At 36.3% G+C, this 23,304-nt stretch overlaps 1 protein-coding gene across 1 annotated transcript in view; it reads right to left on the bottom strand.

Moving 5' to 3' along the window:
- Positions 1–5,669: 5,669 nt before the first annotated feature.
- Positions 5,670–23,304, bottom strand: part of by (focal adhesion protein tensin) — a 199,533-nt gene continuing 181,898 nt past the window's right edge. Inside the window, exons 12-19 of the mRNA XM_071594616.1 lie at positions 18,508–19,183; positions 15,181–15,461; positions 13,542–13,780; positions 12,632–12,871; positions 11,023–11,178; positions 9,433–9,613; positions 9,009–9,110; positions 5,670–6,516 (exon numbers count right to left, since the gene is read on the bottom strand). Of these exons, the coding sequence (XP_071450717.1) occupies positions 6,354–6,516; positions 9,009–9,110; positions 9,433–9,613; positions 11,023–11,178; positions 12,632–12,871; positions 13,542–13,780; positions 15,181–15,461; positions 18,508–19,183 (2,038 nt within the window). The 3' untranslated portion in view covers positions 5,670–6,353. The remainder of the gene's footprint in view (positions 6,517–9,008; positions 9,111–9,432; positions 9,614–11,022; positions 11,179–12,631; positions 12,872–13,541; positions 13,781–15,180; positions 15,462–18,507; positions 19,184–23,304) is intronic.

Genomic DNA, 23,304 nt, shown 5'->3' with positions numbered 1-23,304 from the left:
GGATCAGTGAAGTTTTTTTTGCAGTCTCAACCAAGCAAAGACAATACAATAACAAAAATAAGAGGCCCTGTTTCTTAAATAACCCCCTTTCGGTGAATACCGCCTTCTTTCGGTTATGTAAAATCAGTATAAGACCAAAACGTTTCTCCTTTCTTCGATAAGTTATAGAAACGCTTTGACGAGAAAAATTAAAGAATATAGAATAAAATGATCAATAGCGCCCCTATAAAAATGTTTCCTTACGTTTGGATGCTCACCTACGTCATTTCGTTTCCATTTTTGACTGATCCTAAGCAACAACAACGATAGGCAATTTTTGAAACAAGAGTAAGTTATATATACCTAAAAATGCATTGTACTGGTTCTCAAACCTAGATTCATGATCTTATTACAAATGTGACTCTACTATGTTCACGACAGAACCACTGGATAACAACTTATTAGGTTTCTTTAAAAAAGATGAATTAAATTCATGAAATAATAACTCCTAGAAAAGTAAATTAACGTACGATTACATCATATCTAAGAAAGTTACAAACGAATGGTTACCAGTTTAGAAGTCTCTGAAATCTAAAATACTGAAATATTATTTTATATACCGCACGACACCCAAGTAGTCACCAAGAAGCCACTGAAAATCTACGCCTACACGTGATCCCCTCGAGACTGCACATAAGCCACCCCACCAAACCGAGCTCCGCTTGAAACAATCTTAAGAGACGCCAAAACTGATACCGCAACGCGAAATATTAGTTCTCCGAGAATAGACATTTTAACGAAGATGGAAGTACCCGCATGATTACGAAATATCGTCCAAGAACGTATCGCCTTGTCTGCTATGCCTTCCCAATCTTTTGCAAGATAATATTATCTTCATCCGCAGGTTTTACAATCATTGCAATTTTTTACCCTTTTTCTTTTCCTTCATAGGTCCTTTTTTCCTCCTGTGATAATGCTCAACCGACTTTTTTCCCTTCAAAATGCAGTGATCACGCAAATTTGAGATATTTTCGCCCGACGAATATAAAAGGTGTTTGTAGAATTCTTAAAAATTAGAATTTGCATGCGCCGATAAAATAATAAGTCTTACGTAGAATATGGATACGAACGCGAATCTTCTGAAGACGGGTAGAATTCATTTTCATATTGAATTCTTAGAACGAGACCAGTTGCTTGAAAATAGAAAAAAGGAAAAAAAAAGGCGATCGAGGCAGTTGATTTCGGAGCAGTGGGGATCGTTTGCCGACATGCATTACTTTATGTGCATTCACAAGTACTAGTGGAAGAATTAATTCTTGCGACAGTCAGAATCAACCGGATCAGCTTGAAAACCTGTTAAATCTTGTGAACAATAGTTTAAGTTTTTCTGACTTCACCTGAATTATTCAGGGCTTAGGTGCCTAAGATTGGGATTTTAATGTGCAAAATATGATATTTTATTGCACTGTATCCCTCTTCGCTGGTTGCATTTTATTTCCTTTATTGTTTTCCCTTCTTTTCCATCCTCTTTTCATCTATCCTCTCTTTCGCTTTCTTACCAGAGCACACCAAGTGAGGATTGCGACTCTCTTTTACTTTGCGGGAATCACTGGCGACGAGTATTTATTAATAAGTCCAATTAGGTGTTGAAAAAATCAGAAGATTGCCATAGCTAATATATCCTCAATTTTTGGCGAACTGAATTTGTTAATAAGTGTTTAATATTTTTAACAATATCCACACGTGGCACTGGAAACACGAGGCATCTTGTGAAATAAGATAGATATTCAAACTCTATTCTATAAGAGTTATTATAAAAATACGGAACATGGAAGTGCGTACCAACCGAAAGGAATGCATTCATTAAAGAAGCGAAATCACCTAATACGAGCTTACTACCCCCTCTCTACGGCCCCGCGGTTTGTGGCGGTGTATTTCACGGTGTCAAGAATAATGCCACAAGAACCTTGGGTATCATTGGATAGAAAATTTCCGAACGAATGTACATGAGAAAATTCAATAACGAAGATTCGGACATGGATCTAAAAGTGTCAATTGAGAGGCCACATCAACAGCTACGGTAAAAACTTCAAGAAAATTCATCGGATCTCTTATAAAGAATGCTGGGAAGATTACTGGGCTTGGGGCTGTTGTGGCTATTCAGTCATGTCGAATGTTAAAGTGCGCCTTCCAGTTCTTTCAGCACGATGGGAAAGGGGAGCAGATGGAAATAGACTCGAGTGAAAACATAACATCGTAACATTGAAATTAAATGTAAAAAATCCATTCCTAAGATGATTATGAAGAAAATTATTGTAATATTTTGCAATTAAAATACAATTTTTTACGTCAATAATTCATCTACCTTTCAGGTCACTGCAGTTTCCTCTCCCGTCGTCCCAAGGGCCATCCGCTTCCTCGTGAGGTCGCCCATCAAATGCATGTTGACGTAGCAATTCGCAAGGGAGCGCTTAGGAACGCGATGCGTACTGCGAGCTGTGGGCATTTCGGCTAGTCATATTGATAAGGTAACAGTTAACTGTTTAAGTCAAATGTATTTCAGCCCTACTGTAGAGTTCGAGGAACAATGAGTAAGTGAACGTACGACAAGAGATCGAGTGGCATTAGAAAGTCGGAGCGCATGTAAATTTACATTGAGACTCGAAGCTAATAAGTCAGGCAATGTTTAACGGAATAAGCCATCACATGAGATTAAAACTCCGCTTTTTTCGCTTGCCATTGTCTAATTTTTCCTCAGGCTGAACAAAATACCTACTCCATTTACCATAGAAGATTGAATTCAGCACAGCATTAACTTTAGGCGTGCCATTCAACATTTGCTGCATTTAAAATCAAACCTACCCCATCCCTATAAATTAAATAATCTTCAGTAGGTGTTGCAACAGAACCAAAATAGAACTTGTTTTCCGAAGAGACATCCGTATAATTGCGATGGGGAACGATTTTTTTGTTTTTTTTTCGAAACTAAATTGATTCGATGACTTTAATATCTGCCTATCATTGCCAGTCATTTTTTGAATAAGCTCTTCAATTTATATATTACTTTTCATATTCATAGCATAAGAGTTATCTTGTACCTAGATATTGTAAAAATCAGAGAGGTTCCCAACGGCCAGAAGTCATTAACAAAGGCGCTCTAAGGATATTGAAAGACTGAGTGATATGTGGTATCGTGTTCTCCTCCTCTCACTGGAGCGGCTGCATTTTGACGTATCCTCCCGTTAACGTAGTACTACCTTTGAAGTAATCCTTAAAATACGTTTTTGGAGGGGGTGGGAAGAGGAAGAGTGTCCTGTTTTATTACCTTTCCTTACGGCGATTGGCGGTAAGCTCATATGGAATCTAACGAAACGTAGTAGTAGTATTTAGGGGAGGCGACAGACAGCTGAGGTCATTTGCGTCATGGGGGATGGATGGGAAAGCTTTGATGGGTGGAGAGAAACCCAACGTCGGCATTAGCCTACTCTTAACGAACGGTACCAAGAGGTCCGCGGCTAAACGTCTCGTCCTACGGACGGCGTACCCTCTCAAAATGCTCTCCATAAAGCACCTCAAGTAGGGATACCACTGAAAAATATCTTCCGCCTCCGGTATATTCAAACCCGGGCCCTCAGGGTGAGATCCCAGTACGTTAGCCACCGCACCATCCCCCCGACGAAATGGCAGTAACTTTAATATTTCACATTGTTTACATTGTTTATGAAAGAATTTAAATTATCCTTAGTTACTAATGAAGGTATCATGCTCGCCAGTTCAACTCGCAAATGAGCAGTCGCTCATGTTAGTAAAGGTAATCTACCGGTTACGGTAGGTTTTGGATGGGCACAAACTACCAAATAAATATCTTGTATTTCCTAATAAAACACAACCCAACATCCTACTCTACAACAAGCCCCTCTTCATGTCCATATACTACTTCCTTCCTCCCCTCATCCCGTCCAACATCTCTTTCCTATTTCTGCTCCTTCCTCGTTTTCCTACAATTTTCCCCACAGTCTTCAACATCCAATTGCCAACCAGTATGCTTTGCATCCATTTTTTCTGTCTCCTTAGGATTTCTCCCAGCAATCCACTCCCCTCCCCACCTTACTTAGCACTACCTCATTTGTTTTCCTTTCTGTCCACTTGAACTTTCTCCATCCTTCTGCATACCCTTTTTTCAAAAACCTCCAATCTATAATACCTATCATCCCACTTCAATGACCATGTTTACGCATCGTATATAACCATGTTCCATATCCAAGAATTGACAATCCTTTTCTTAGCATCCTCAATCAACTTCCCAGTCATCAATTCCCTCATCCTGGTGAAAGCTTCTTTGCCTGGCGCAATTCTTCTCCTAACGCCCCTACCACTTTGACCATCTTGGTCCAAACACTTCAGAGATATGTAAATTGTTCTACCTCCTTAATTTTAGCCCTCCTATTTTGATATTTTTACTTAACCTTTCTATTTCTGAAAAACCACAATCTTTTTTTCATTAATATTGATTCTCATCCCTTATCCATCGCACTGAATTTCCAATTCACTCAGCAATTATTTCAACCCCTTGGCTGACTGTCAAGCTAGAGCTTGGTCATCTGCTATCCTAACTGATTTTACGAATTTCCCTCAAACTTTCATTCCCATCCTTAGTTCTTCCCACGACTCTTTATAACATTTCCTCCACATATACATTGAACAGCAGTGGTGATAATGGACAACCCTTCCTTACTTCTCTACCTAAGATTGCCCTCTCAATCTCCCACTCTCCCCCGAGCAGTCTAAGGCATGTCCAGGTTGCGGAATAGCCCCTCCCTCCAATCTATTTTTATTTTTTGCAATATATTAATTAGTTTTTCCAAATTCACTCAATCAAATGCCTTTTCAAAATTGACAAAACAGGCAAACATGTCCTGATTGTAGTAGTAGTAGTAGAGTTAGGGGAGCTGAGGTGCCATGTGGAGAGCACAGAGTGAATACGCCATCCATCGGATGGGACATTAAGCTGTGAACACCTTGGTTCTTTTCATTAAGAGTAGGCTAATGCCAATGCCTGGTTTCTCTCCAAACTTCCTTCTTTCCCATCCATCCCTAATGATGCAAATGACCTCACCTGTCAAGTCGCCTCCCCTAAAGCTACTCTTACTACTAAAAAAAAGGATAAGGTGTAATCCTCTGAAAAGACAGGTGCCAGAAAGGGGAGATGAAATGAAAACACCATGAAGATCTAGTCAATGTCCAATCTTCTATGTCAAGGTTGAAGCGAGCCTTCTTAGTTATTCTGGGTTATGTGATCAGATGGCTCGGTTTATTTTTTATCACTTCACCTTGAATTGTTCATTGCATGTTGGCAACAAATAAAATGACATTCATTGCTGAAATTAATATAGTATACAACTAATGTTCTTTCATTTGCCCATATTCTTCTAAGTTTGAAAAATATACATGAGTCTAAATGCAAATCCCAATAGTAAATGATATCTTTACTGATAAAAGATGCACTTAACAAACATTACAAGATTGCAGATTGTACATATTTTAGTTTCTATTTTTAGTCTGAAAAACTGAAGATGACAGATTTTTTGACAAAGTAATCAATGATCAGAAAAAATGTAGAGATTTTCCATCATAGGATATTAAGCAGCTTGATGAAAGAATTTTAACAAAATTATTTTCAGTACGAAATCTTATCATTTAACACTGATTTATTTTAAACAGAATAAACATTCTTACAATATATTAACACAGTATGAGCACCATCAATATTCATATAAAACTATATGGCTGGATTAGGATAAGCTTGGTATTTTGAAAATTCATAAAAATTCTTGTACACATATTTCATTTACAGACTTATCATACATAAAAATTATTATATTTTAAATTTTACAGGAATTAAAATATTTATTTAAAAGAGTGAGAACAGCAATAAGAACAATTCACAAGCACTCCCGTGTGCTGACTATGAGTGTATGATGAGTGCGGGTAGATTTTTGTTTAAAAAAGAAATCTAGCTTTTTTTATCCTAGAAGTTACAATATTAAAGGCACAAACTCTTGTGATAACTGAATTAGCTTCTACAGTAACATGCTTTAAACAATCTCAATTTAAAGTTGAGATGATAACTGATACAATAATAGTGCATTCGCAGTATGAAAGAAAGTTCTTAGAATAATTAAAAATATTTATGTCAGTTATATTTCATCTTTAAAATTAATAATTAATGTTTACATGATACTCTTTATTTACATCGAAAAATTGAAATGTTTGAGTTTATATATTCCAAACATTGACAATAATTAAGTGACTTTTTTCAGTTAGGTATACTGAAAGAGTAACTTCTTGGACTGGAAATGTATGAAATTTCAAACCTACACAATATTGGAGGCTTTACCCATAGCACCCGTCATCATCACTCTCGTCACAAAATTGACAATAGCTGTGGCAGGCTGTTCTGGATCCAGTTCTGCAAAAATATGGCACTGGTTGTCTCCTTTTGTTGATGGTTTTCTTGCCACAAATCCAAAACAACGACTGAAATAGAATTATAGATATGTTCATTATTCGTCACTTACATTTATTTAATAGTTTAGACCAGAGTTGAAATAAGTGTGTGAAAAGCATGCAATTCACTAACACATGGGGACTTCTGCATGCATTTTTCTTATGGTTAAAGTTTATCTCACACTTTCACTCAGGTTGGGTATAAAATGGTTTGTTATTTTACGAACACCCCTGCAATCGATCATCGAGCAGAATCGTTGGCAGAGTATGGTTTTTAGAGGTTTAGGTATGGTACTTAGAGGGTCATTTTGGATCTCTGAATTGTTCAAGAAAGACAGAGCGACAAAGAAAAAGTAGGAAGGGAAGATGAGAGAGATAGAAGGCTACTCTGACCAGCTCAGGTGCCAGTTGGAGGAGATTTTATGGAGCTGATGTCAGTAGAAGAACCAGCTAGGGCAACCACAGGAGGCAACCCTTATGGCCATCATACGGTAACAAGGGTGAAAAAGATAGATGCGGACAATATTTTTCAAGTACTGAATGATATGGGACCTGACAACATTACCCCCAGGTGTGACAGCATTGCCCGCAACTACTTCTAAATTTTTGCAAAGTGATAAAAGTATAATAAAAACTGATCAGCTCTCTTTTAAGGAAACTCTCCTCTGATGAAAATAAGAGGGCACAGGACTAAAATCAGAGCCAATGCTGGACTAAAATGTTACTGGAAAGCACTAAAAAGGGAAGTTTTCAGAAAATATCTTCTATCTCCAATGATAAAAGATATCTCAAGAAGTAGCCAGGAGATTTAAGAAATGAGATAAGAACCTACGAAGCTTCACTCACCAGATTAAAATGTGGGCAGTATAAGCAAAGGGTATGCTGCCCCAAAAAATTAGAATATGGTAGGAAAGAAGACAAAATTAAAACATTATTGCCAAACTTGCATCCTAAAAGGAAGGGCTCAATGGTTTTTTTGGAGTTAGCCAAAGATAATTTCAGAAATACATTATTTAACCACCTCCATAGATGATGCCCTCGTAGCCTCACAAAAAGGGGAAAAAAATTATTAATCACTGGTCATGAGAGTGAGGAAATAGTCAAACAAATGCAAGGGAATACAAAGAAACTAAAAGCATGAACTTGGAAGATAAAAACAGAAACCATCGATCAAGAAGAAGTAAATGCTCGGAGTATGGTGGCAAAGGTCATTTTGCTATAAATATATTGAATACTCCATTCTCAATGAAAGCTACCCGACAAATTACATCCATAAAGAGACTTTGTATATTCTCATAAACTTGGAATGAAAGCATTCAATTAATTTTTTGAGACAAATCATAAAATGTGGCTAATAATATTGATAGAAAAAAGCACATTTCAATGTTAGTGATTTTGTGAAAAAAAATTATAATTATCAACAGATATCATGATAACATCCAATGAACTGCTTGATCGAGATGATTTGTGATTTCAGCAGTGAAAGAAATTCAGGTCCACGACTGCCCTAAAGCAAGTGAGTCATATTTATCTGAGCTCTTGAATTAGAAATGTATTGGACAACTTTCAGAAAAGGATTCAATGTATTAAAGTTCAAGATCCTACATCAGAGAAATTAGGAAAGATAAAAAATTAGAGTCGAAATGTAAGAAAATTAAAGTGAAATCTATGAGAGGTATGTAAATCATTAACATATTGGTGAAACAAGAAGTGATGTAGAATATGTCACTCAATGTTTCAACGCAAAGGTAACAAGAGTTTCAAGAGAAATATAGGAAAAGAAAAGATAGCAAATGATTGAAAAAACTCCTTGAAGAAAAAGGTAGTAGAGCTGGCAGGGAATTCTTCAGAAGAAATATCAGATATCTAAATGAGTAAAAACGGATGAAAAAATTCAAATGAGAGATATGATTGATTGAAAATTCCTGGGGAAAGATTTGTGAACAAACTGTTTGGATGAGGACTTAGCCTTCAAAACATTGGTTTTGACCAACACTGTGACACAGTGGGAAAACAGGGAAATCATGGTCCAGTCTATTCCCTGGAAAAACCAGATATCCATCATATGGTAGAGAATAAATGATTTGACAGGAGATCATCTCGAGGGTGGATTATCTGCTGACCAAATTGGACGCATTCACTTCTGTTCCATTCATTTCTGCTTCCTCCCATTCCTCACTTCAGTGTCAGGAGTTAATTAATTATCATAGGTAATCTACAAAGAGCTATGTTAGCATTAAAAGAGTTACTTACCCCTCTAACCAAGCATTGCTTTGGATTATTATGATCTGGGCAAAGGGCTGCATGTATTATTTTAGTTAGTGCTTTATCAATACTTCCTGTTTCCTTTTCGACCATTGTTTAAGAATGACTCATCAACCAAAGAAATGGAACGAAAAAATAAAATCATTGGCATATTGAGGCTTGTGTAGTCAGAACTTTTGGTGTAGGGAAGAGTTAAATTTATGATGGCAACAGTACAATTTAAGTAAATTAGTCGTGAATGCACAGTAAGCACTCACTTGGATCTGATTGAGACTCCAATTTCCACATTCTTTTCTGTCCACCTATGGTCATCTGGATCAAGACCACAGTGTGAGATGGCATTTACAGGATAATGTCGCCTGTTGAAGGAAAATGGGAAAAATATAGATTTCAATGCATGTCATTTTACTATATTTTTTAATTCACCTTTAAAGTCCTTCGTAATGATTTTATTATAAAGAAAGGACCTGCTGTACCGACTTTTAAAGTTGGATTTAAGTTGATAGCATATTGGTATCTTCCTTAATTCTATAAATATATTGAATAACAAATGCTCAATATATCATGTGAAAGCTATTTGACAAGTTACATGGGTTCCCAATATTAAGATTGTTCACTGCCAAATTAAATAACTTTTATCAATAAAGCATTGCATTAAAAATAGTATTCACGCAATTGTACCTGAAAAATAGCTTGCGCTTGTTATCAGTCAATGTGATACCCTGCGATGAAACTTTGAAATGAACAACTGTTGGTGCTGGGATGGGATTTCTTGAAAACAGATCTGCTACTGCTCTTCGAACTGCTTGAGGGCCAGTGAGAGACTCTGTGTCCACAGATGCCAGGTAAAGTACATTACAAGCTGTGTGAAGGAAATAAATATAGTAAAAAATTAGTAAAATGCTTCAATTTAATGTATTATAAACAGATCAGTTTAACTTCTTACAAAATATATATAAATTTTACTTTTACCACCATTTATGACTTATATAGAAAAATTTCGTCAGGCAAATTCACATTACTCAAAATATACATTCAAGCATATGGAGCTGAGCTTTTTCTTTAATATTTAATCACTACAGTTCGGAATATATTTAAGATAAAAGCATGCTTAGTGTTAACCAATGGCTGTATCATGAAGTGCCCTAATTACTATAGCAGGTATGCAATCTCCAGTGACAGTTACACTTTCCTTATGCAAGGTTCCCATGATTCATTCATCCCTGATTATAGGAAGTTGTTGAAAAGATATTCTTTTCCTTTGAAACTATACACCTAATTACCATAAATCATTCAATACTATTTGCAATCATTTCTTTAAAGAATGTCTCAGACATTCCTCTTCACTTTCTTTTACTCTTCATTCTGTTTTTCACAAAGGTTTTTTTAAATTTCCTAACAAGGTTTTCACAAACACTAACCATCCACGAATTCACAACCTATATGTGTCACTAATTAATGTTTATGCTAGGATGAATCCCACATACAAGCCAGTAAAATAATTCCTGATGCTGTGACAAAAGAAGCCAAGATGTGGGTATATACATGCATAAAGAAGAATCTTGACAGTAATTATGGAACAAAATGAGAATCTCAAAGTAATGAGAAGTTTCAAAGACAGTTTATTTGCTCCCTTTATTTATGTGTCAAGTAAATTGGTATATATTGCAATTATATCGGTAATTTCAATAAACACCAATTGGAAAATTGATGTGATCAGTGATGTAACAGGTGCATATATGCAAATTAAATATTTTATGATAAAGTGTACATTTTTTCCATCACTTCTGCTTGCCAATTCATAATTTCTGAGTGTACATGTGTTTTATAATACACTTTCGGAGTGTATTTATTAATACAAAATGATAATGCATGGTTTTAAAATCATGAAGTCACGGAAAATTGATGATAAATCATTATTAATAGTTTCAGGCAAATTTTCAACATAATTGACATTTTTCAGTTTGATATCTCAAAGATGAATATTGATGGTTTTTATGTTTCACTGCTTATATCATCGTGTAATCATCCATCAATCAGAATGCATAATTAATCTGAATCTTTAGAGTGGGAATTTTTAAAATTACAACTTAAAAGTATAACTCTACCTCAAAAGTATTACTTGTGTATAGTTCGACCACCAAATTTTTGTCCAAATTTTGGGCCTCTAAAATTTGCACTAAACATAAATATCTCTCTAATCATAAATATGTCTCTTTCCATAGAAATATATTATAAATAAATAATTGCCATCAATTTCAAAATAAATACCTGCTCCCTGTTGAAAAAGAACTTGGTTTGTTGCCACAGCTCCATCTGTTGCTCCTGATGTTTTTCCAGAAGATGACTCAGATTCTGGCAGGACAAGTCTGCATGGTAGTGCCATTTCAGTGAGTGAATGTTGATACACAAGTGCTGACAAGGAACCTGAGAATTATTCAATATTTTTTTCCATAAGTTTTCGCATTGAATGCGATTTTTTTGGGTCACAAAATCTTTTTTATTACAAATACATTAAACGAAATACTATTTCAATAATAGTCGCACCTTTCTAATGATGTTTTGATTATTTTTCTAGTTCAAAAATTAATTTCTTTCTTTTTCACTGGTGATGATCCAAAATTCCATTTCTTGATGATTTTCTCTATAACTTCATGTTTTTTTCCTGGTTTTCACCGTAAAAAATACTCAATTGTCTCACTTTTCCAACAATGAATAACTTCCCAGTCACATAGGTGTCATGATACTCAAGGAGAGGTACTTAACATTGACATTATTTCTGGACTACACCACAAGGTTATTCACCAAAACATAAATAACTATAACCAGTCAATTATTATGTAATGTACACACGTATCCTATAAAATGTAAAGCAAAAATATAATGTGAGTTGCCTACATCTTAGGATAAAATATCACGTACATAGGATGTAACAGGCTATTTTTATCAAAAACCATTTCTTCCTTTCTAACTTCAATAAAAGCATCTTAAAAGATTTAACTCTCTGAAAAAGTATATTCTCACACACTCCTGTCATTTACCCACATAACTTAGAATCATACCACAACACTATTATAAGTCTTCTAAAACATTGCCCTGTATTATTACGACCTGAGTGAGCAACTGCATCCACTCCTTTGACCAATGACCGAGCAATCTTATTTTCATTTCCTTCTGGAAAATTGAAAAAAGAAGAGTTAGGCCGTACACATGCAGATCAAATTTAAATACTGATTTTTCTCCATAATGATGAGACATCGGACCTGCAACTAATCTACTGGAAATAATTTTAACTATCCTAAGCATCTCCAAAGGTAAAATGGAATTAATGATTGGATCATGGAAATCCTAATGAGAAAAACTCAAATGCATACTCTGCTAAAAGAGAATAAAAAGTGTAGGATTCAGACACTTAAAAAAAAGTTTATTGCAATTTATTGGCAAGAAATATTGCTGCCTGGAACTAGCAAATGGAAATTAATAATACTGCTAATTTATATATAAAAGTAGTATATTCTGTAAAAATATTATTTTTTCATAGAGTATCACCACTTAATTTTGTATAAATTTAGATGCTAGAGGGCTCTGTATAATAAGGTATTAGTGTTTCCCACACTTGATTTTTGTTATCAACTTGGATCAAGCAAATTATGCCTTGGCTAACGAGTATACTATATAATCATCAAGCCTTGCTGACTGAAATCGTTGGTTAGCAAGTAGGTTCTGTAATCATGCCATGACTGACTTTTCTCCTAGAGTTTCATCAGTCATACATTATACATATTTTCCAAGGATTCCATAGTTCAAATTTTTCAAGCTATTTCAGGGTATAGATTTAACTATAATGAAGCCTATATGTAATAAATGATTAAAAACTTACTGAACACTGGTTCACTGGCACACCCCTTAAGCCTGACTCCTCTTGATGTTGGTTCAATTAGAAAATGCCGTACCAACTCGCTAGACATATCACCAGAGGCATTGTTGTTGGAAAGCATACGATTCGACACATTGGGAGGTGGAGTTGCAACCTTAAGCGCTAAACCAAAGGCTCCAGGAAAAGAGTTAGAATCTCTGACAACAAACGTTCCTGGCTGCTTATCCTTCAATATGGCAATAGCTGCAATAAAAATATTAGAAAAAAATTTTAGTCCCCTGAATGTGTCATTGGTTAAATTTAACATATAATTTGATGATTTGCTATTGATTTTTAATATTTCTTGCATTAAAATACCTCTCATATTGAAGTAATGTACATTATTTGAAAGACATTTTGACACCTGCAACACTTATAAGTTATATAGAAAAGGTGAGTTAATTACAAACATTTTACTTCCTCCTTTTTTTAATACACATGGCACATATAAAATTGTTCATTAACAAAACATGGATTGATTTCAAACAAGTATTTCATTCACTTGATTAAATGTGTTATAAAAATATTGATTCCGCCATTGCTGACTAGTTTTAAGACAAAATTTACATCTACTGTTAAGACTTGAATTCGAAACATTTAACATTGTTATTTTAAAAGAAATATTACAAAATAATAATAAATGGGAAAGTAAAATTGTACTGATTTCATGAAATACTCAACAGAAATTCAAGAAAATCAGAATGAGTATTAAAAGAAAAGAAATTTTGTAAAAGAAAATCTGCACATTGGAAAACTTTGGAAAATAAAGAGGTTGAATTCCATCTCTTTATCAAAACAATAGTAAGTTCAATTTGAATATCATATATGATAAAACACAACAGAATCATAATTAAACTCTTGGTTACAAATTTACCTTCCTCTCTGGAAATAGTTGGCTTATACCAGAAGCGGGAAGTGTCACGCACAAACTTTACATGAGCTGGACTGACTTCCTGGTGCTCACTATAGTACTGCTTTTGTCCTCCACTTGGTAAAGTTGAAGAATATGGAAGACTCTGAATAGTAGAACCACCATTTGACATACTGTGTGATCTTTGATGACCACTGTGAAGTTGTGTTTCGGAAGAAGCTGACATATGAGAACGGTCCTTTCTGTTGGAAGGAGAAATCAAGAAATTAGAGAATGATTACATGTTAAATGTCATTGACATATTTAATCATGATTATTTTGCATTTTAATTATTATTATTAATTACAATAAAGTATTATATGAACTTCCATTTACCCCAGTTTTACTGATTAACTATATATAAGGAAAGCATCTACTAACATATTCTCTTTTTAAATATTTTAAGAACACCTGAATTCATATTACCTTAGCATAATTGCTTACAAAATGAAGCTGAACTTCCTTGTAAGTAAACTAACTAAATGTATGCTAGCTAAAATGTACTTCTTTCTAAAACATGGGATACCAAATTAAATTACTTACTTTCCAAGTCTTCTTCTTAACATTTTAATGGATAGAGAAAATTGCATCAGGATTTCACTATTCAAACGTGGATTTTTATGACATTTATTTATTTTAACCCCCATACTGTATATGCACTTGGAAGTTCAGAGTTCAGTTTTTTTAGAGCATCGAATTTAAAGAAGTAGCAGTTATTAAGGAAGGCAACCAACCGCTGAGGTAATTTGTGCCTTTAGGGTTAGGCAGGTAACCTGACAAGAGTGGTAGGCAATTCAGTGAATGGGGAAAGGGTTAAGAGAATTGCAGCATCAGCATTAGCCTACTCTAATAATAAAAGGCAAGAATTGGTGACACATTTTACAATCCCATCTGACGTGGTGTACTCCACTTGAAGTGTTCTCCACTGCATACCCCAAGTAGTGATCAGAATACCTGTGAAAAAACTTGCCTGTGTTCAAATCCAGACTTTCAGGGAGTGAAGCCAGCAAATGAGTCAATAAGCCAGCTTATTCCTCTTTAATTTCAAAATAATAAACCTGAACTGCGGTCATTATTATGCCAAGGTATTGGTTCCGGGATGATCCCCTGGTTTCAATCTTTGAGCCAATAAGTATACTGACTCAACTGTTTCTAATTACAATCACGTAAGTTTTTTTGACTCAACTTTTTCCAATTGTAATCACAAATGCAATCACTTAAAAATCATGATAAATATTTGGAGGAGATTAGTGCTGCCATGACAATTATTGATTTGGATCTAAGAGTAAACGAATATAAAAGATGTTTTTTAAGTGTCGCCCATTTATCTCTCATGTTCTGTACTATGATTATCTGCAATTAAACAGCACTATGACAAGATTTTAATTTTTTTCTTAGAATTCCACCTTAATAACACTAAAAAGAATGATAATAAGAAACATAATCCCCTGGTTGGGAAGCTTTTCTTGTTAGAATTAAGTTAAATGATGTTATAGGTGAAAAACAATAGTTTTTGTGCTCAGCACTTCAACAGTAAAGGAATAGAGAAGAAAACTAGAAAAAATCCCACTATCTTGATTCAGAGAATTTTGGAAGAACATACCGCAGAGTTGTCGGACTCTTGGGAGGCAAACCAGTGTTGTTGCCTTGGACGTTCACTTCGACCAAAACATGTCGCTGCTGGTCTGTGTTGCTCACTGGTGTGATGCTGCCATTTGAGTAGGGAGTGCGGGGTTGCACGGGGAAGGCAGGGGTCTGAGGACGAACTCTACTCCTTCGTCCATCAACTCCATCTTCACCATCCACATCATCTTCATCCTCACCCCATGTCATTGATGCCGTTGCCCATGAGGAAAGGCTGTCATCCCGACTCCGAGACATCTGCTATTGGTGGAAAGTGATCCCAAAATAACTTATCAATAAGTGAACAACATTTTAAAACCTCTGAAGCTATATTTTTATGCATTACAGTGAGGATACATTCGCCACCAAAACGAATCCATGTACAAGCAAATATCATCATCAAATCATCAATTTAGGAATTAAAAAATGTAGTAATATTAATTCTGAAGCTTTAGGCTCAAATCAAAAGTGACAAAAATCCTTTCTTATATTTCAAAACTTTGTAGTGAATCTACAAACAAGTAACTCAAAGGACCTGAGCTATAAAGTCGGCCATTACGTGAAAGCACCATGCTGATTGACTAAATCCATTAAGTTGCATTTTTTGGAAATGACCTACCTCCTCTGTCCCATATCATTTTCTGAAATTCTCATTGAGCCTTTCTGCCATCCTTTTCTTTAGTCTCAGACTTTCTATTTTAGAGGCATTAATGAGATTTCCAAGGAGATATGTTTAGTACCATTCAATACCAAACATCATAATCTTGTGTAAATACAACTGATGTTGCTGTAACCAAATCTGATTGCTATTCAAAGTGCCCAGTCATCTAGGTCAGTCCATTTTAATGATGAATGTTTTGCCAGAATTAATCAACATCTTCAGGTCTGAAAAATGTTATCATGAAAACAGACCAATATGGAATATATCCTTGAAGACCAAAATCTTCAACTAAATCACTCAGTGGCTGGTATGATTTGAGCAACATATCTCCTATGAGTTTGAGATAAACATTCTTTCATGGCTACATACGAGGGTCATCCGGAAAGTAGTACCCGTTCGTGCCGCATGAAGTGCTGACGACGCGAGTAGCCGCTGGACGAGGTCAGATAGCTTCAGTGGCTTGTCTGCCTTCTCTGAGCCAAGTTGCGTGACGCTAGCATTGCCTGTGTTGTTTCTGTGATTGTTTACAATGTTTAAAAAAATTGAGAACGCCGCCAGTTGTGAAGTGAGGGCAGTGATTAAATTCCTCAATGCAAGAAACGTTCGCCCATGTGATATTCATCGCCAATTAAAGGAGGTGTATGGAGACAATGTAATGGACGAGTCGTCTGTTCGGCGGTGGTGTCGCAACTTCAACATGGGGAGGGGGAACACACACGACGATGAGCGTTCGGAGAGACCGTCTGTCATTACAGACCAACTGGTGAGCTCAGTTGACGAATTCGTGAGGAACGATCGGCGCGTCACAATTGATGACATCTGTGAGCATTTTCCCAATGTTTCTCGAACAATTGTTCATGAAATTGTTAAACACCATCTGCATTATGCAAAAATTTGTGCAAGATGGGTCCCTCGCGTATCCCAATGAGCTGGCGGCGAAGGACTATGCAGCAGGAATACAGAAACTTGTCACACGTTATGACAAATGCCTTAATTTGCTTGGAGATTATGTTGAGAAGTAGTTTAAAGTATCCTCTTTCAAATAAAATTTTTTATGTTTGTTAATATTTACTTTTGTCTTTTTATTTCACGAACGGGTACTACTTTCCGGATGACCCTCGTATAAACTGGAATATAGTATCAAAACAACCTCATTCTGTAATATTTATTCTGAACCCTACAATCTGCAACCATTACAATAAATGATGGAAGGCATTGTGGCTCATCATAATGTTACCCATGCCAATGGATCCAACAACCATTAATTGATGTCAGATGTGTCACTGTACAGATCAATGAACAAGATCAAAAGAATAGAAGAAATATTCTGATCACTAACCTCCTGATTTAAAACATTGAAATTGGTTCAATTGATATCTCATGTCTAGTTAACTTTTAAGGCTTTGATTATTTATAAGGGAGATAAAAGGATTCTATGATATTTCTTATTTACATACTGAATTTAGATTGATATTCATATTTTTCTTAATAAAACAATCACCAACCCAGAGAAAATTTCAGGCAGATGCAAACAACTCCACACTTTTTCCCTTATTGCACAAACAAAAGTCATATTTATCTTAATGATCACAAAGTAATTTATTAATTTATGTTATTATTTAATGTTTCCTGAGAAGTGATGTATTTCTCTCTAATTTTAAAGTTAGCATTAAAAATCATTTCTGATAACCATTAATAACATAAATATGTCGACTACGCTAATTTTCCCTAATTATTTCATCATTTTAGGATGAAAATGTTCTAGTGAATCCCAACCTTTTTGTCACAATTTAACAAGGGATGTTTGAAAAGTCATAAGCCTATTAGCGAAGAAATTGTCCCAGATGAATGGCACCTTGGCACTTCAGTCCACAGTCCCCTGGAGCGTGATGCACTTCCCCCATCAATGCTACAGCTTTGCCAACCCTTGATGAAAAACATATTCATCTTGGTCACAACACCATTCATGGACTGTATCCATGGCTTCTCCAGAGGTAATGAGGTGACTTGATGGTTGTTTTCACTTTTTGGATGGCTCCTTGATCTCGAGATCAAAATGTTGGGCATACATTTAATTCTAAGTGACCATGCAATCTCAGAAATAACCAGGATCAACACAAAAGTTTTGCAAATATGTTTCTGACAGCGGCACTCAGCATCATTTTTGGACAAGAGTGATATCTCAGAGGATCTAACCTTTGTTTTATGGATAATGGCATCGGCACCCACTGGTGATATTCTTGCCATATGCCAAGAATTGTCCTCCTAAATGCCACGAACCTCATTCCAATGAGACAACTCCTTCACAAATGAACTGATACTTTTCAAACATCCCTTGTAAATTGGTAATATTATGAAAATTACCAAGGAAACTCACATGCCGACTTGCTTCCATTTAGGAAAAATGCCTCCTAGTAGAAGACCAGGAATCCAGCTAAAAATTGACACTGGATGGTATGCATAATTTGTAAATTGAAAGAAGACGAGTTCTTCATGTCAGCTATGGATATTAAATAATAATATTCTCACACTATTCCCACACTCCTGAAATTGATGAACTAGGAAATGAAAACCATAACCCACAACGAAAGGCCCAAATTCTTTAAAAGATTAGGTAAGAAAGTATTCCAATCCCAAGGAACTCACTTGAGTCATCATTCCGTCATCCAAGGACCCAAGGCTCCCTTTTGATCTCTGCTCGTGGGCTCTCTTCACGGCCATAAATGGCCTTTCACCATCCACCTGCCATTCCTTTCCCTGTATCCCTGAACCAATCGTCCTCAGTGTGTTGCTGCTGTCCTCCCTCTGCTTTGACATGACATGCCGGCTGCTTGTGGCATATCTGCTGGTGGTCTCCCTTGAGACTGAACGGCGTGGAAGAAGAGGAGATCCTGGCTCCGATGACATGGTCATCACTTTCTCTTCATCGGCAGTGTTGATCCTCAGGGGCAGTGAGTAGTTCCCCACAGGCACACGGCCACCCCTTCGACCCCCTTCAGGAGCCCAGTCCACCTCGCCCCCATCCCCCTTGCCCCTGCCCTCATCCCACTCGTCGCCTGATCCATTATGGTAGCCCCCGCCAACAAGCAATGTGGTGTCACTCACATATCCATCCTCCCTCCCACCCCACCTGCCACCCGAAGAGGGTAGCGTCTGTGCGCCTGACACAGACGAACTGCGTTGATAAGTCCTCAGCTCACTGAGCAAACGATAATCCTGACGTACTCTCTCCTGCGTGTATCTCCCTTCCCGACGATCACGCAACTTTTGCTGCTGTCGCTGCAGCCATGTGAGACCCGTGTAGCTGTCTGAAGATGGTGACCTGTTCAGAGGAAGGCAGGAAGATGACAAACTTGTTTCCACAATATGACACATTGGAATGCAATGCAGGCTGCATATTGACCACTAAATATGATATGAACAGTTGAATCAGCCATTGTTAAAGCCTTAGAGCCATTTTTGGCTGCCTTATTAAATAGATAATCTATTTGGTTGTCGTAAGTAAAAAATAATAGCTCGTGAAATTGAATAATGCACATAAATTAAGACATGCTGAATTTGGTAAAATTTTTCATTTAGCATGTGCATAAAATAATGTCAAATGAATCAATAACATAATGAAAATGAATGATAAAATCAAACTCAAGTGTCATATCTTACACATTTTTTAATGTTATTTTGATACTAATCGAAGCCTTCCTCAAATTCATGCATTCCCTCATGTATATCATCATTATGAATGCCTGCAGTAGAAAAATATAACATAAATATCTGCTGAACAATAATTTTTAAACATTTATACACCTAATTATAATACATTACTAAGTTCAACTAAAAGTGCAACTAATGACATAGGAGAATTTAAAAATATCAGGCATCAAAATTTAGATATATAGAAGGCATCCAATGGGATATGGAAACAACTAGGATCACACAAGTGCATATACTATATATCATAATTTATATGCTGAGTGCATTCCTCTCCAAATTTTAACTTGTCTTTAGCATGTTAAAAACATGTTATGGACAATTACAGGTCCCACATTGCTACTGAAAACACACCAAAATGGATGGTATGCACACCACTTTCACTTGATAAATAAAATTTATTATAAGAAACCTTGAATTTAGAATTAGAAAATTTGAATAGTCTCTTGGGCCAGAAATATTCTAGTGAAGCACCAACTGCCACCTTAACCAAATATTTAATATGATAACATAAGATGATTCCACTATCATATTAAATATTTGTTTAACATCTTCTTGTAGAGCCAACGACCTATCAATAGACTTTTGTAATCCAACGGTGTGTTGTTTTTGCTTATTGCTTTATAATGTTATAATACAGGAATCTTTTCAAACAGTTAGTGTTCTTAGAACACTTCTAAGATCATTTATAGATTATTTTAAGATCAAAAGAGATAATTTATATTTAAAAATTTTCAATCTCAGGTACATTTTTTGTGACTTTAATACATCAAGAGAAATTAATATTCATATAATTGATTTTGGTCCAAGTTTAATATGATTTATGACCAACTCCTCATCACCCAGCTTTCAGACATACATATATGTACTGGTAGGTAGCTTGTAATGGAAAATTTACCGAGATCAATAATCACTTATTTTTTATATCTCCTTTCAATTGCAGATGATCTATTTAACTAGGAAATATCAAGGTATTAATATACACAACTTGCAAAATCATTCTGTTAATTCTAGGTTATTTAGTTCCCTATTGTCTTTTTTAGTGGAAATCAGAGTATGTAGAAGTACTACCTTGATCAAAAAGTTCCCGGAATAACCACCGTGTGGCGCTCCCATCGTTCCGATTTGAGTTCTGTTTTTTTTTGTTAAATTGGTACATCTGTTGTTGATATTCCCTTTAAATCTTAGTGTCATAACTTGACATTTGCAAAAGTTACGGTCGGTTTTCGGTATGTCCATCAGTGCTTCCTGCGATTTTTCCATTACTTCCTCTCGGCTGCTAAAACGCGTTCCCCGTAATGGTTTTTTAACTCGATTGAACAGAAAGAAGTCACAGGGAGCCAAATCAGGTGAATTCGGTGGCTGTTGGATGGTATTTGTTGCATTTTTCGTCAAAAAATTACGAATAATGATAGCACTGTGCGACGGTGCGTTATCATGGTGCAAAATCCACGAGTTTTCTGCCCACATTTCTGGTCTCTTTCGGCGAATTGCTTCACGCAAACGTCTCATAACGCCCAAATAATACTCTTTGTTTACTGTCTGGCCTTCTGGCAAAAATTCATGATGCACTACACCGTTGTAATCCATGAAAACCGTCAGCATTGCCTTCTTTTTTGACTGAAAACGACGTGGTTTTTTTGGTCTCGGCTCATTTGGTGAACGCCATTCACTTGCCTGATGTCTGGATTGCGTGTCGTACTCATAAACCCACGTCTCGTCTCCAGTAATGATCCTTTTGATGAATGTGGGATCGGATTCAGCCTCGCAAATCATGTCTTTTGCGACGTCAACACGGTCTCTTTTTTGCATGAAATTGAGGTCGTTTGGCACCAACTTTGCTGCTACACGACGAAAACCCAAATCATTAACCACAATGTCTTGGGCGGATCCATAGGCAATGTTCAAGTCCTCCGCTATTTCTCTGATGGTTAATTTGCGGTTATTGACCAACATTTCTTTTACGAGGGTCATCCGGAAAGTAGTACCCGTTCGTGCCGCATGAAGTGCTGACGACGCGAGTAGCCGCTGGACGAGGTCAGATAGCTTCAGTGGCTTGTCTGCCTTCTCTGAGCCAAGTTGCGTGACGCTAGCATTGCCTGTGTTGTTTCTGTGATTGTTTACAATGTTTAAAAAAATTGAGAACGCCGCCAGTTGTGGAGTGAGGGCAGTGATTAAATTCCTCAATGCAAGAAACGTTCGCCCATGTGATATTCATCGCCAATTAAAGGAGGTGTATGGAGACAATGTAATGGACGAGTCGTCTGTTCGGCGGTGGTGTCGCAACTTCAACATGGGGAGGGGGAACACACACGACGATGAGCGTTCGGGGAGACCGTCTGTCATTACAGACCAACTGGTGAGCTCAGTTGACGAATTCGTGAGGAACGATCGGCCATCCACCGTATAGCCCGGACTTGGCCCCTTCAGATTTTCATCTCTTTACAAAGCTTAAAGACTTTTTGGCAGGAAAAAGATTTGACAGCGATGAAGAACTTAAAGAAGGAGTGACCCTGTATCTCAATGAGCTGGCGGCGAAGGACTATGCAGCAGGAATACAGAAACTTGTCACACGTTATGACAAATGCCTTAATTTGCTTGGAGATTATGTTGAGAAGTAGTTTAAAGTATCCTCTTTCAAATAAAATTTTTTATGTTTGTTAATATTTACTTTTGTGTCTTTATTTCACGAACGGGTACTACTTTCCGGATGACCCTCGTACTTTATCAATTTTTTCACCGACTTTCGATGTCGATGGTCTGCCACTGCGTTCATCATCTTCGATTGACTCACGACCACTTCTGAACCGCTCGTGCCACTGGTAAACGACCGTTTTTTTTTAGAGAATCGTTGCCGAAACACTTTTCCAACATTTCCAACGTCCGTGCGCCACTAAATCCGTTTTTTACGCAAAATTTAATACAAGTTCGTTGCTGCAAATTTAAATCCATTTCTGCAATTGTAAAAAATCGCCAACACACACAGAGATAGATGTACTCTTGGCTACGTAACTTTTGCAAATGTCAAGTTATGACACTAAGATTTACAGGGAATATCAACAACAGATGTACCAATTTAACAAAAAAAACAGAACTCAAATCGGAACGATGGGAGCGCCACACGGTGGTTATTCCGGGAACTTTTTGATCAAGGTAGTATGCCATTCTTTCTGTATGAATGTCTACATATAAATGCCTTTAAGAAATACTACAAAAATATTTTACTGCTGGAAAAATGGCTTTAGCCAGTAATTCAGCATAAGAGACTGAATCAAGAAAGTTAATTGTTATGGTATTTTATTAATTTTCTTGTCATAAAGAGTAATAGATGAACCTAGGTTAAATTGCCTTCAGATTATTTTTATAAAAAGTTCCAACAGTTAAGAAATTTAAAAAGTTGACTGTGAATTTGTTTTACTATAGCTAACTTTTATTCTATCTGGTAGCTTTAATACATTCAGTATAAAATCCTTGGAAAATTATCTTTACGTTCAAACACAATCTCTGCATTCAGAAAATCCTATAAAATGATTACTGTTGAATATCCACAGGGCCAGCGACTCCTTATCAAATTCCAAGAAACTGCGGGAGATGCCGCAAAAGTAACTTTCAATGGAGTCATCTGCTAATATGTATTTCAATGCAACAATTTCAGAGCGTACAAATAATTAGCTTTGACCGGGATCTAACCCTGGATCCCAGTCAAGGAGAATGATTTTTACACTCTGAAATTGT

This window comes from Hetaerina americana, unplaced genomic scaffold, assembly GCF_022747635.1.
Source record: "Hetaerina americana unplaced genomic scaffold, ioHetAmer1.1.p SCAF_65, whole genome shotgun sequence".
Lineage (NCBI taxonomy): Eukaryota > Metazoa > Arthropoda > Insecta > Odonata > Calopterygidae > Hetaerina > Hetaerina americana.
This window is presented reverse-complemented; position numbering and strand designations above follow the sequence as displayed.